Here is a 15,744-nt window from a genome sequence, read left to right on the forward strand (position 1 = left end):
GACTGCGCCACCCAGGCGCCCCAATAAATAAACTTTTTAAAAAAATTTAGTTAAAACCAGTAAACCAGTCTTCAAGCCATTAACTACAGTGTCTGTGATAGGAGGGTTGGGGACTGTCCTTAGGAAATGAACTGATTCTTTAATTGCTGGGCAGAAGTTGGGGCCAGTGAGGTATATATTTGTGTATTTGTCAGTTTAAGTTTTATCTATATTTTCCATGAAAGAGCTACCTATTTGCAAATTTCTGATAGAAAGGTGACTGGGGTGCCTGGGCAGCTCAGTCAGTTAAGTGTCCAATTCTTGATTTCCACTCAGGTCATGATCTCACAGTTCATGAGATCACGCCTCACATGGGGCTCTGCACTAATAGCACAAAGCCTGCCTGGGATTCTCTCTCTTCTTGGTCCCTGCTCAGGTGCATGTGCATGCTTTCCCTCTCTCACAAACTTTTAAAAGAAAAAAAAAACCAAAAAAACAGAAAGATGACTGTATTATTGCGTTTTCTAGGATGTGAACCCCTATACTCAAGCTGTTTGTTGTTAGTATATGCACTAGGCTGGCTCTTCAGTGTGTCCACAGCCATCACATTCAACTCTGTGCAAGTCACCAAGTAATCGTCGTTCGTGGGTTTCACATGCTTTTGCAGACATGTTCGACTTCTAGCCTCACACATGTCGCTTTCTGAGAAATCTGACTTGGAACTAATTTGGAGTATTCCATTATTATTTGTCAAGCAATTTCATAAAGAACAGATGAGTGTTCATACAGTTTTATTTTCTCTACCATAAATATGGAAACATATCCAATAAAAATCAGTTTTATTTTGGATCTTTGAAGTGGAATCTGGCTACTTTTCTGTATTGACAGAAACTATTCTAAACTATCCAGGATTATATAATCAACAAATCCTGAAGGTGGGAAATTCTACAGATTGTTCAGCAGATAAACTGTTTCGAAGAGAAAGGGATGGTGTGAGATACTTCTATATTAAGACACATTTAAAAGGTTGTGGGGAGGCAAATTATGGTGTCTAGAGATGCAAACCTGAGTGATAAAACTGTAAGAGGAAGTGCTTACTATAAAAGCAAGACAGGGATGCCTGGGTGGCTCAGTTGGTTAAGCGTCCAGCTCTTGATCTCAGTTCAGGTCTTGATCTCAAGGTTGTGAGTTCAAGCCCCGTGTTGGGGAGAGAGTGCAGACTGACACAGACATGATATTACATTGTAAAAATAATGCTTTGGGATGATGGAAATGTTCTGGAATTAAATAGTGGTAATGGTTGCACAAACTTGTGAATACTCTAGAAAACCACTGCATTGTATACTTTAAAAGGGTGAATTTTATGGTATATGAATTATATCTCAATGAAAAAAGAATGCTTTAAAAAAAAAGAATGTTTTGTTTATAACAACTCCAGTTATTTAAATAGAAAGATCATCAAACAAAAATATGTAAGAATATATACATAAATAAAACCATTTGGGTAGGGCAGCCTAGAGGAAGGAGAGTACGAGATGTGGTACACTAGAAGTCACATTACGTGTAACAGTAAGTGAAAGGTACAGCAGGGTCATTTAATCAAGATTTCCCTGTATTCAAAGTACACAATAACTAGGTTTTCATTTATATCCAAAGAAAACAATTTATAATCCTCCTCAGTCTAACATTTTTTAAATTTTTTTAACGTTTTTATTTATTTTTGAAAGAGACAGAGCATGAGTGAGGGAGGGGCAGAGAGAGAGAGAGGGAGACACAGAATCTGAAGCAGGCTCCAGGCTCTGAGCTGTCAGCACAGAGCCCCACATGGGGCTCAAACTCACGAACTGTGAGATCATGACCTGAGCCGAAGTTGGACGCTTAACCAACTGAGCCACCCAGGTGCCCCAGTCTAATCATTTTATTCTTTTTTTAAAAAAATTTTTTTTTAACGTTTATTTATTTTTGGGACAGAGAGAGACAGAGCATGAACGAGGGAGGGGCAGAGAGAGAGGGAGACACAGAATCGGAAACAGGCTCCAGGCTCCGAGCCATCAGCCCAGAGCCCGACGCGGGGCTCAAACTCACAGACCGCGAGATCGTGACCTGGATGAAGTCGGACGCTTAACCGACTGCGCCACCCAGGCGCCCCAATCATTTTATTCTTAAAGTGCTTACTTTTTTTTTTTTTTTTTTTTTTGCTTACTGTTATGTATTGCATTTCACACCATGCAAAGTAATAATATTTTAAACAAGTGCTTCAACTAAACCTAAATCAAATATCAACACACCAAAATCCATGCAGGACACATGTTTGGTTTTGCTTTTTTTTAAATGTTTATTTTTGGGAGAAAGAGTGAGCGGGTTGAGGAGGGGCAGAGAGAGAAGGGCACAGGATCCAGAGCAGGCCCTGCGCTTACAGGAGAGAACCCAATATGGGGCTCAAACCCATGAACCACAAGACCATGACCTGATCGGAAGCTGAACGCTCAACCGACTGAGCCACCAGGTGCCCCAGGACACATGTTTTATAGCTATGCTTAAGACTCAAGGCATTCTGGCTACCAACTTATTTTGGGACAGAATGAATTTAGAAGGTCATGAAGTCAGAAGATAGCAAGCTTCAAATGCTAATTACCTGCACTTACACCAAGTAGCCTGAGGATAGTTACAACATGGCTTTCTGCTGAGCACAAATATACCACACTTGGAAGAAGGGCTAGGGATTACATCCCATAGTAGGTCCCTAGTTACTATTTTATTAAATAAATGTGTTGTAAGGCAAGAGAAAATCATTATTCCCCCAGCATGTATACGATCAGACCAGGTCAAGTTTGGTCCACTTTCTGGGGTGCCCGGGTGGCTCAGTCGGTTGAGTGTCTGACTTCGGCTCAGGTCATGATCTCGTGGTTTGTGAGTTCGAGCCCCACATCAGGCCCTCTGCTGTCCACACAGAGCCCGCTCCAGATCATCTGTCCCACACCCCCTCTCTCTCTGCTCCTTCCCCGCTTGCACTCTCTCTCAAAAACAAACATTTAAAAAAAAAAAAAAAAAAAGATTGGTCACTTTCCCCCTCAGCTACCACTCCATTTCTTTACTTCCATTTATTTATTAAAAAAAAAAAAAAAAAAAAATCCTGTCTCCTCCTGCTTTCTATTAAACCAGTCAGGCTTTCACACCTAGCACTTCACCAAAACTACTCTTTTCAAGGTTACCAATGATTTTCATGTTGCTAAATTCAACAGTCATTTCCCAGTCCTCATTTTAGCTGATGGCAGCATCTGATACAACTGCTCACCTCTCCCTCCTTGAAATGCTTTCTCTACTTGGCTTCTAGGAAGTGTTAGTACCTATGACTTTCCCTCCTACCTCGCTGGCCACCTGTGGCAGATACACAATATGCACTGCTGTATTCCCAGCACCTAAAACAGTTACTGACACTTAGTAGGCCCTCAAAGAATGAACTGTAAACGATTCAAGTTTCTTCAGAGCTACAAGTCTTTTATATTAAGAATTTTATACAATTTCCCAACCAGATAGTAGAGAAAGATTAAGTATTGGAGAAAATAAAATGTCTGCTTAATAGGTATTCAATTGACCTTGAAATCAGTCAATTCTGTACTATCATTTTTCAGTTGAGTCAGGCCCCTTAATTAAAATAAGTTAAAATGTGACACACCAGCATCACGAATTTTAATTTAAAACTACGGTCATGATTTGCCTTCTCCAAATATACATTCTCTCAGGTAGTCCATCCGAGCTTCCTTTGTTGACAGTGCCATAGAGTTCCATTCAAAATGAGGGATCTGTAAAATACACAACGTAGTTTGAATTTAAAGTTTTAAAGCAACAACAAAAAGCATCAGAGAAGACTTGTAAGCACTACTAAGCCAAACTGTAGGAGCCTATTAAATTAGCTCACATAAGCATAAACCATTTTCAGAAGCCAGGTGGGTCCTTCTCCCAGATAAAGCCCAGATACCTCCTTCTGCCTCACGGCTACTTTCACCTTCCTGTTCCTACAATACCAACAGTGGACATTTTTTCCTGTGTACCTTTCCTACATACACACACTAGCCTTTTTCTCTTGTATCTCTACCCATCTCCACAGTGCCTCTCTCTCTCGTAAGATAAATAAATATAAAAACCAACAGATCTTCTACAGATAATAAAATAAATGATTTTTATTTCCTATTCAAAAAACATGGAGAATGTCTGTTTTGGAGATATTTTAATATAACTGTTTTTTTAATATTAAAAAAAAGGTAATTCTAGAACTGTCACATTAAAAGGGAACACATACTGGATGGACCTAGAGAGTATAATGCTAAGTTAAATAAGTCAGACAGAGAAAGACAAATACCATTATGACTTCATTCCTGTGTGATTAAGAAACAAAACAAATGAACAAAGAAAAAAAGAGACCAAAAAACCAGACTCTTTTTTTTTTTTTTGAGAGAGAGAGAGAGAGAGAGAGAGAGAGTGAGCACATGCGTGTGCATGCATGCAAGTGAGGGAGGGGCAGAGGGAGAGAGAAAATCTCTGCTGACAGCTCAGAGCCCAACACAGGGCTTTGTCTCATGACCGTAAGATCATGACCTGAGCCAAATTAAGAGTCCGACGCTTAACTAATTGAGCCACCCAAGAGTCCCAAACACCAGATTCTTAAATACAGAGAACAAACAGGTAACCACCTGTCAGAGAGGAGATGGGTGGAGGGGAAGGGTGAAATAGATAAAGGGGATTAAGAGGTACAAACTTCTACTTGCAAAATAAATAAATTATGGAGATGAAAAGTAGAGCATAGGGAATTTAGTGTGGAAGACTGCAAAATGTTTGAGGACAGATGATCACTACACTTAATTGTGGTGAGCACTGAGTAATGTATAGAATTGTTGAATCATGTTGTATACCTGAAATGAATATAAAAATGTATGTTAATTATACTCCAATTTTTAAAAAAAGAAAACACATGTACATCTAGTTTCTGAGTTCTTTAGGGGCAGAATTACATCAGTATTTCATACCTGAATTACACGATACCCCAAAATTTCCAAATGTCGTTTTTTCATAGCAGATTTCCCCTTTAAGTGAGGGATGTTTCTACAAAAAGCTCTTGAATCCAAAAATTCCAAAGCAATCCTACACAAGATTAAAAATATATATATTTACTTCTGAAATCAAGATGAAAAACTAAGTAATTATAAGCGTTTCAGGAACAAAGTTACATCTTCATAAATTAACAAAAACCAAATGAATATATGAGTATGCTAAGTTATTATTCTACTTAAATTGGTAACTAGGGACAAATAAGGCTACTCATTAGAACTTACACCATATTATAGTAAAAATTTCCACGCTTTCTCATTTGTTTCCTTGTCCAACATATATTTATTATGCAACTACCATATGGAAGGCACTGTGAGGGACACAAACATAAAGAGATACAGCTTATAGTCTAACAAAACATGTGATACATATTAAGTAACTGTAATGCAGTGTAGGAAGTGGCTAAGTGCTATGAGATAAGTAGAGATGTATGGGAGCTCCAAAGAAGATACTATTTACTTCCACTGAGGACAATCAGAGGGTTAGCACTTTAGTTAGATTGCTAAGCTTTGGACAGCAAAGGACAGACAGTAAGTCAGAAGACACATGAAAAGCAAAGACACAGGAAAAGATGATATGAGCAGCAGATATTCCTACAATTAATCCTTGTTAACAGAGTTCATTAAGTTATGCCAAATTTAACGTTTAATTAACACAATCTGAAACAAAGAAATAAGATACCTTTCAGCTCCTGGTGGCAGTGTTGATCCAGTTATTTGGGTATTTGATTCCCAGTGCATTTCTGGTAGTTTTCCCAAAGTTATATTATTGCTTCCATATGGAAGAGGTTTTTTTCTTTTATCCAAGATACACTCAAAATCTAAGGAAGTACAGGAATCAACAGTATGAATTAAGTAAATTCCTACAGGTATAGGTTTAAAGATATATTTTATTTACTTAAAAAATTTTTTAACATTTATTTTTGAGAAAGAGACAGAGAGTGAGAAAGAGAGGGGGAGGGAGAGAGAGAGAGAGAGAGAGAGCGAGTGTGAGGAAAGGGCAGAGAGAGGGAGACAGAGGATCCGAAGCAGGCTCCGCGCTGTGAGTGCAGAGCCTGATGCAGGGCTCAAACTCACAAACTGTAAGATCGTGACCTGAGACGAAATCAAGAGTTAGCCACCTAAACGACTGAGCCACTCAGGCGCCCTAAAGATATATTTTAAACATGTATATACATATATAGAGACATACATATCTATAGACACAAAGAATGATGTACCTCCCTAATTACCCAACTTGTTTTATAAGATCTGGTCCAATGGCACCTGTCTTTGAAAATCAATCAATAAAAATCAACCAACAAGTATTACTAAACTAGATTTAGCATGGAGTTATATTTAGCACTGGTACAGGCCAAATCACATTAAGTTTTATTTTAATCCTCTTAAATCTCCTGGTAACATTTGGAGAAAGCTAAACCCACTCATCTGAAGGAAAGTTTCAAACATGTATCCTGTCTTTCCTGCAAGAACTGTACCTGAGAGTAACTAAATAGTTGATATGGGTAAGTTCTTTTTAGACAAAATCCAGCTAATGCAGAAGAAATGATACAGAATATCACTACTTTACCACCCCTAACGAATGATGGATTTAGACAATAATTTTAATGGCTAATAAAATCTGTAGGTGAAAAACTGATAGGAGAACTTTCTAATGGATAAGCTGATGAATCTTTAATATAATAAAAATAAGACAACCAGCATAGTGTGTCTTCTGATATGATGCACTAACAAGTTCATACCACTTATGAAATAGTCTGGGCAAAATAAATAAATGACAGGAATCTAGCCTGAATCTAATCAAGCCCCTAGACCTAAGGACTGGCTTACAGGAAAACAAGGGATGCAGGAGCATGTTGAATGATACAACAGGGTTGCAACTGGAAAAGTCTAGATAGTGAAAAAAATTTCTTTCAATAAATAAATTGTAAGGGGAAAAGAGAAAAGTAGAACTTAAAAATGTAATGTTTGGATTCCAATTTCAAAAAATAAACAGTAAAATAAAACATACAAAAGACAATTGAGACATTCAAACATTGACAAGCTATGTGATATTAAGAAATTATTGGGGCGCCTGGATGGCTCAGTTGGTTAAACGTCCAACTTCATTTGGTCATGGTCCAACCTTCGTTTGGACAGGTCATGATCTCACAGTTCCTGAGTTCCAGCCCTGTGATCCGGCTCTCTGCTGTCAGCAGAGCCCACTTCGGATCCTGTTCTCTCTCTCTGCCCCGCCCAAGCTCTCATGTATGCACTCTGTCAAAAATAAACACATATTTTTTTAAGTTTACTTACTTATGAGAGAGAGACAGAGAGACAGAGAGAGAGAGAGGAAATGAGCAGAGGACAGGCAGAGAGAGGGAGAGGGAGAATCCCAGGCAGGCATTTGCTGTCAGCACAGAGTTCGACCTGGGGGGCTTGATCCCAGGAACCACTGAGCCACCCAGGCTCCCCAAAAATAAACATTTAAAAAATTATTATGGGGGCGCCTGGGTGGCGCAGTCGGTTAAGCGTCTGACTTCAGCTCAGGTCACGATCTCGCGGTCCGTGAGTTCGAGCCCCACGTCGGGCTCTGGGCTAATGGCTCGGAGCCTGGAGCCTGCTTCTGATTCTGTGTCTCCTTCTCTCTCTGCCCCTCCCCCCTTCATGCTCTCTCTCTGTCTCAAAAATAAATAAACGTTAAAAAAAATTTTAAAAAAATTATTATGAATGGCTATAGGGGTGTTCATGATGGTACTGTGGTTATGCATCTTTTTAGATATACATTTTAAGATGGTATGTCTGATTTGCTTGAAAAGGATCAAGTGAATTTTGATAACTGTTGATGCTGGGTGGAGGTTCATCATGCTATTCTATCTTTGTACTTGTTTTGAAATTTTTTTTAATAAGAACAATGGTAAAAATATTTAAACCAAGAAAAAAAAACAGGACTGAAATGAAAAAAAGAAACAACAAATGAAAAGGAGGAAAGAGTAGGTTTAGTTATCTGCTTTTTATACATAAGGGAAACTGAGGCACTGAAGCAACTTCAAGTTAAGTATCAAACATGAAATATAGTTCTCTCATTGAAGGAATGAATTCTGGAGCTATAATGCCTAGGTCAAATACTGGCTCAGCCATTTGCCAACTATATAACCTTGGGCACACAATAATGTCTCTGGGCCTCAATTTCCTAATATATGAAATAGGATAATTTATGTATCTAGTAAGGGCATAATAAAGAAGTTTATTATATATAAAGCATTGAAGACGGCATCTAACATGTAAGAAACAATATGTAGTTATATCAATTGCTATTGCTGTTGTTGTATGAAACTGCAGCATTGTTTGACAGCTGCGTGTACCAACAAAATATCCTCAAAAAAATCTAAGGATTAAATAAACATTACATACTCACTCAATGAAATATGTATGAAGTCACTAAAAATAATATATATCTATGGGCACAGAAAAATATTTACAATATGTAAACATAGCTACAACCACTATATAGAATAAGCCCTTTTTTGTTTTAAACAAGTTAGAAAAACACACAGTAAAAGTAAACAATGATTAAACATGGTAATTCTTTTTTGTTATCTGTACTTTCTGGGTTTTTTAAGTATATATTTTGTAATTTTTTTAAAAATGTGTGTCTTGAGGCTCCGTAGCTCAGGGGTTAGAGCACTGGTCTCGTAAAAATGTGTGTCTTTTTTGGGGGCGCCGGGGTGACTCAGTCGGTTGGGCATCCGACTTTAGCTCAGGTCATGATCTCATGGCTGGTGACTTCAAGCCCCGTGCCAAACTCAGTGCTGACAGTTCAGAGCCTGGAGCTTGTTTCGGGTTCTGCTTCTCCTCTCTCTCTGCCTGTCCGCCACTCACACTTTGTCTCTCTCTCCTTCAAAAATAAATAAACATTAAAAAAAAATTTTTAATATGGGTTTTTAAAACCCTAAGCAATGATTCCAATCCACAGTTATTAATCATACTATTATACTGTCTTAATTATGCCATATCCATATACACAAATATTACCAGTTAAACCTTATTTTAATGATTTATATACATTTTCACATAAAAATAAGCCTCTTGACAGCAGGAAGTACAAACATGAGTTGGAAATACAATGGGATATAGTAATCCTGGTTTCAGTACTAATTACATGTTATGCATGATTTGTAATACATGATTTTTTTTTTACTTCTTTCTTTTCTGTATTTTCCAAATGTTTTACATAGATGTGACTCTAATCAGAAAGAAACATTCACAAAAATAATAAAATGCAGTAACAGGAATGAAGAGCCAGTCACAGTGCCTGTCACAAAGCTGGTGCTCAATAATTTTAAATTATGAGATGGAGTTACCCACCATTTTCACATTCATACTTTAGTGCATTTCCTTCCTTTAGTGCATTATTTTTACAGGAGTATATTTTAAAATATAGAAATATATAATTTTTTTAATGTTTATTTATTTTGAGAGAGAGAGAGGGAGAAAGGGAGTAAAATGGGGTCAGGGGGAGGGTGCAGAGAGACAGGGAGAGAATCCCAAGCAGGCTCCTGTCAGTGCAGAGCCCGACGCAGGGCTCGATATCACAAACCATCAAGAAAAATCAAGAGTTAGATGCTTAACCGACTGAGCCACTCAGGTGCCCCAAAATACACATATATTTTAAACAGTGCAGATTAACAGGAGTATGCAGACACAGTCCCCAATCTGTGAGTTTTCAACTTTACAATGGTACAAAAGTGATAAGCATTCAATAGAAACCATACTTCAGATTTTTAATTTGGATCCTGCGTGGGCTAACATGCACTACAATAATCTCTTTTGATGCTGGGCAGCAATAGTGAGGACTGACAACTGACACAGTTAGAACCATCCTGTTTTTCACTTTCAGTACAGTATTCAATAAATTATATGAGATATTCAATACCTTACTGTAAAACAGACTTTGTGATAGATGTTTTTACCCAACTGTAGGCTAATGTAAGTGTTCTGAGCACATTTTAGGTAAACTAAGCTAAACTGTGATGTTCAGCATGTTACAAGTATTAAATGCATTTTTGACTCACAATATTTCCAATGTAAAATGGGTCTCCTGGGATATAACCCCATGGTAAGCCAAGGAAGATCTATGTCAGTCTTTTAAAACAACCCTGTCACAGGGTGTAGGTCGTCCCCCAATACCTAATACTTCCATTCATTTTTAATAATAGAATTAGCTGAGTACATAACCCGGAATAAAAACCACATTTTCTTAACTTACGCATAGCCAAGTGTGGCCATGGGGTATAATTAAAAGCGGTATGTGCAGAGGCGCCTGGGTGGTTCAGTTGGCTAAGCGTCCAACTTTTGATTTCGGCTCAGGTATGGTCTCACAGTTTGTGGGTAGAGTCCCGTGTCAGACTCCACATGTTGGCAGTATGAACCTTGCTTGGGATTCTCTCTCTCCCTTTCTCTCTGTCCCTCTCCTGCTCATGCTCTCCCTCTCTCTCTCTCTCTCTCTCTCTCTCTCTGCACCCCCACCCCAAACAGTATATGCAACTTCAAGGAACGGTACTTAAGGGACACCCTTCCCTTTCCTTCCCTCCCCCTTCTGCTCAGATTATAGATGTGATAAAGTAGAAGGAGTCATTTTGGACCAAAAAGTGGAAGCTACATGTTGAGGTTGTAAATTATAATAAAATAGACGGATCCTGAACTTTAATGTTCACGGAGCTGGCATCCCAGCCTTGGATGCCAGTTACACATACAGGAGAAGGAAATAACTTTAAGTTCCTATTATTTGTGGATTTTTGTCACTCATAGCCAAATATAATCCTGACTAACATAAAACCAAACAACTGAGAATACGTGTTTTGTAGTACAAGATGAGGGTATTAATGACTATTGGGTTCAGCCTTCGGCTGAATACAAAAATCACACACACACACCATCTGATCACCCATTTCTGCCCAAACATTTCTTCTTCACAAGGCAGACCATTATTTCATTTTTTGACAAATCTTTCATAAAACTCTTATATTGACGTAAAATATTCCTTTTTTTCCTGTATTTTTATTCTTGAGATAAATATCCACTTCTTCTTTCACAAAGCAATCCTTAAAACATTATGTTATGCCACCATAACTCTTCCAGTTTTCAGATTAAACATTCCTAGCTTCTTTGTTAAATAAAATTTATTGAGCACTCACTATATTCTAAGGACAGTGCTAAATGCTTTTCATGCAATATGTCAGGTAATCCTATTAAGTGGGCATTATCATCCCCATTTACAGATGAAGAAACTAATAAAGTTCGGAGGTTTAGGAACTTGCTCAGGGACTGGGATCTGTGCAGTTCCTGTCCTCTCTAGTTGTAAGACATGATTTCTAGATCCTTTGTTTCCAGGCCCTATTTGTCACTCTCACAAAATGTAACGCTCAAAAGAAGAATATAATACTAAGATATGTCTGAAGGCCAGAATACAGTGAGACTACCAACTTTCTTGTTATTCTTAATAACATAGTTTAAAACAGTATTTGACTTTTGGTAACCATTTACAGTATTAGTTTATATCAAGCTTTTAACACTTTATAACATCCTGTATGCAGAAGTTTTCTAATCCTAAATTTTATAAAGTTTATGTTAATCCTCTTAAAACCTCATCTTTTCCTTTAAGTCCACATTTGAATTTAGCTATTTTTTAAAGTTTATTTATTTATTTTGAGAGAGAGAGAGAGCACACAAGTAGGTGAGGAGCAGAGAGAGAGGAAGAGACAGAATCCCAAGCAGGCTCCATGCCATCAGTGCAGAGCCCAATGTGGGACTCAAATTCACGAACTGAAAGATCATGACCTGAGCCGAGATCAAGAGTCAGACACCTAACCAACTGAGCCACCCGGGTGCCCTGAATTTAGCTATTAAAAAAAAAAATCTTATGTTGCCACCCAATTTATCAGCTGGCCAACCACCTTTATGTCATCCATGATGAAATGAGAATGTCTTCTACAACTAGACCACTGAGAAACAAGGTTAACCAGGTTAGAGTTGATCATACGTACCTATGGAAATCTTCATCCAGGTTGATAATCCAACTTAGTTTTTATGATGAGCTTAAAACAATGAAATTGTTTCAGGGTACTTAGTGGAGAGGAAAAGACTTTTGAAGATCTAGGAATGTTCAGTGAATCTGAACCTGGGATTTACTTAGAATTTTTTAAAAATATTTTTTAATGTTTATTTACTTTGGGGGGGTAGAGAGCATGAGTAGGGGAGGGGCAGAGAGAGGGGGAGACACAGAATCCAAAGCAGGGTCCACACTCTGAGCTGTCAGCACAGAGCCCGATGCGGGGCTCAAACTCACAGACCGTGAGATCATGACCTCAGCCGAAGCCAGACACTTAATGGATTGAACCACCCAGGAGCCCCTGGGTTTTACTTACAATTAGTAAAAGATAAGTAAAAAATTTTTTTTGAAAAATAGCAAAATGCTGACGGTTACCAAAGCTGGACCATGGGAACCTGAGAAATCACTGTACTCTTCTATTTCAGTCTGTTTGGAAATTTCCATTTGATGAGACAATTCTACTTTAATTAGTTCAGTCTTCTGGGGCGCCTGGGTGGCTCAGTTGGTTAAGCGTCCAACTCTTGATTTTGGTTTATGATCTCACAGCTTGTGAGTTCGAGCCCCGCGTGGGGCTCTGTGCCTATAGCGTGCAGCCTGCTTGCGATTCTCCCTCTCTCTCTGCCCCTCCCCTGCTCATACTCTGTTTCTCAAAAATAAAAAATAAATTTCAAAAAAAAAACTTTTAAAAATAGATCTACCCTATGACCCAGCAACAGCACTGCTAGGAATTTACTCAAGGGATACAGGAGTACTGATGCATAGGGGCACTTGTACCCCAATGTTTATAGCAGCACTCTCAACAATAGCCAAATTATGGAAAGAGCCTAAATGTCCATCAGCTGATGAATAGATAAAGAAATTGTGGTTTATATACACAATGGAACACTACTTGACAATGAGAAAGAATGAAATATGGCCTTTGTAGCAACGTGGATGGAACTGGAGAGTGTTATGCTAAGTGAATTAAGTCATACAGAGAAAGACAGATACCATATGGTTTCACTCTTATGTGGATCCTGAGAAACTTAACAGAAGACCATGGGGGAGGGGAAGGAAAAAAAAAGTTAGAGAGGGAGAGAGCCAAAGCATAAGAGACTCTTAAAAACTGAGAACAAACTGAGGGTTGATGGGAGGTGGGAGGGAGGGGAGGGTGGGTGATGGGTATTGAGGAGGGCACCTGTTGGGATGAGCACTGGGTGTTGTATGGAAACCAATTTTACAATTAATTTCATATTTAAAAAAATAATTATAAAATGAAAAAGTGGTCTTAGAGTGATAAAAATTAATAAATAAGTAAACAAACTTTTATTAAAAAAAATTAGTTCAGTCTTCTGAAAGTACCTAGTAACCTGCCAAATACTTACCTATTTTATGGTAATAAGGTGTAAGAACCGAGGCTTTTACATAATTGGTTCCTCCTAACACCTCTGCTAACATTTTATAAATCTGCTGTTGTGCTCCATTCATGCTGCCAGTATCTTTATGAAAATAAAAATAATTACTTCACTTAAAATAGGTTAATCCATTTTTTAATAAAAATCATCCCAATTCTGCAAACCAAAAAACAAAGATTAGTATTTTCAACAAGAGCTTCAGTATAATACCATATGCAATGATATTAAATTCAGAACAATGTAAGTTCTGTATTTTCTACCAAAAGAGGATTAGTGTCCTAAATATTAAGAAATTCTTATAACACAAATCTCACCTACAGAACGGTTCTACTAAATAGGTCATGGCACTCGCAGCAACTCTGGTGTCATGGTTAGGCTTAGCAAGGTACTAACTAAAGTTTACTTTGGAATTAAACTTTGCTGTCTGACCCAAAGAAAACTCAAACCTTTATTATACTGTTGTTGGCAGAAGCGGTCATGAAACCATGGAATCTGATACTCAGGGCACTCCAAGCAGACAGCTCTATTTAACTCCATAAGACGTAATTGGACCCTCATACTTAAAGATGAACATAAAACTGAAAGCAAAAATAAAATATTAATGGATTTTAACAGGTTTTTCACATTCATTTATTCCCATTATTTGTTAGTACTTTTAGTCTCATATTATAAAATCATCTCATTTGCACACACATGCTTTATATTTTTTAATTATTCAATGGTTTGATTAGGAACAACTCTTATGTCATTTTCACTACTCACAAACATTAGAACTACATTTTTAAAAATACAACCAAAGAATTTTCATTGACCTAATATTTCACATTAGCAACCAATCCTAAAGAAACAAAGATGAGGTCAGTGATTCATATATAACAGTCATTATTTATAATAATGAAGAATTGGAAACAACCTACATGATAACAAATGCTATCACATTCACATCATGGCAGATTATATAGACACTAAAAAAATCATGACATCAAAAAATACTTAATGGCATGCAGAACTGTTCAAAATATAGTTCAATGACCATAGGCAACATACAAAAGTGATATATAAATAATCCAAATTTTGTTTTAAAATACAGATAGATACACACATAAGAACAGGAGACAGACAGAAAAAAAAGATACACTCCAAAACATTATTTAAAGTGGTAGTTTCACTTGGCAAAAGATGATGAGTAATATCTTACTTTTGTTTTTATACTTTTCTATGTTTTCCAAATTTTCTACAAGCAGGAAATACTTTTATAAACAGAAAAACATATATTAACATTCGAGTGCTTCAGTAGAGGTAAAGTTGAAACCTGGCTAAAAGCACAAGTAATAATTTGATAAAATATAGGTACATACGTTCAAGTTGAGAATCCATTTTGGCTAAGAATTTAATGTTAAAAATAGCCTGCAGCAGATCTTCTGGAAAATATTCAAGTGTGGCCAAAGAGAAACCAAGAAACACTAACATGAGAGGATCCAGTACACCTAAAACAAAATTACCATTAAAAAATTTATAATGTACAACCACTTCACATATATATAAGTACACACTTTATTCAGTTCAAACCAGGTTTTTAAAAAATAATACAAACACAGCCTTTTTTAAATACAAACACAGCCTTGACAAAACTCATCTATACTGTTAATAAGACAGGATAGTGGTGAAGTGCTTACATCTGGGTGGGAATAGAGAGGAAAGGGGGACAGGAGAGAAGGATACTGAGGTAATACTCTGTTTCTTCACCTGGATCGGATTCCTTGGGTGATTCAATTTGGATAAATTCATACTACATGCTAAGGATATGTAAATGTTCCTGTATTATTATTTCACTTCCATAAAAAGTGTTTCAAATTGCTTTGAAAAGAGAAAGAATTCAAAACAAAAGGTCAATGGTGTATGTAAAAACTGGTCCTAGTCTTTATAAATTGGTAACAATATAATATTGTTCAGAATGTGTTAGGTATCCCAGCGCCTGGGTGGCTGGGTTGGTTGAGCCACTGACTCTAGATAAACGCTCAGGTCATGATCTTGCAGTCATAAGATCAAGCCTCACATTAGGCTCCTCCCTTTTTCTCTGCCCTGCTCTCTGCCTCTCCTCTGCTCGTGTGTGCACTCTCTCTCTCTTTCTCTCAAAATACATAAATAAACTTAAAAAAAAGAGAATGTGTTAGGC

At 37.4% G+C, this 15,744-nt stretch overlaps 1 protein-coding gene across 3 annotated transcripts in view; it reads right to left on the minus strand.

Moving 5' to 3' along the window:
* Nucleotides 1-3,450: 3,450 nt before the first annotated feature.
* FASTKD1 (FAST kinase domains 1) overlaps nucleotides 3,451-15,744 on the minus strand; it is a 47,799-nt gene continuing 35,505 nt past the window's right edge. For all 3 annotated transcript variants that reach the window (XM_043576979.1, XM_043576981.1, XM_043576980.1), the window contains 6 exons: nucleotides 14,927-15,055; nucleotides 14,015-14,146; nucleotides 13,539-13,652; nucleotides 5,767-5,905; nucleotides 5,004-5,118; nucleotides 3,451-3,782 (listed from right to left, as the gene is read on the minus strand). In XM_043576979.1, coding sequence (XP_043432914.1) covers nucleotides 3,687-3,782; nucleotides 5,004-5,118; nucleotides 5,767-5,905; nucleotides 13,539-13,652; nucleotides 14,015-14,146; nucleotides 14,927-15,055 — 725 coding nt within the window. In that variant the 3' untranslated portion in view covers nucleotides 3,451-3,686. The remainder of the gene's footprint in view (nucleotides 3,783-5,003; nucleotides 5,119-5,766; nucleotides 5,906-13,538; nucleotides 13,653-14,014; nucleotides 14,147-14,926; nucleotides 15,056-15,744) is intronic.

This window comes from Prionailurus bengalensis, chromosome C1, assembly GCF_016509475.1.
Source record: "Prionailurus bengalensis isolate Pbe53 chromosome C1, Fcat_Pben_1.1_paternal_pri, whole genome shotgun sequence".
Lineage (NCBI taxonomy): Eukaryota > Metazoa > Chordata > Mammalia > Carnivora > Felidae > Prionailurus > Prionailurus bengalensis.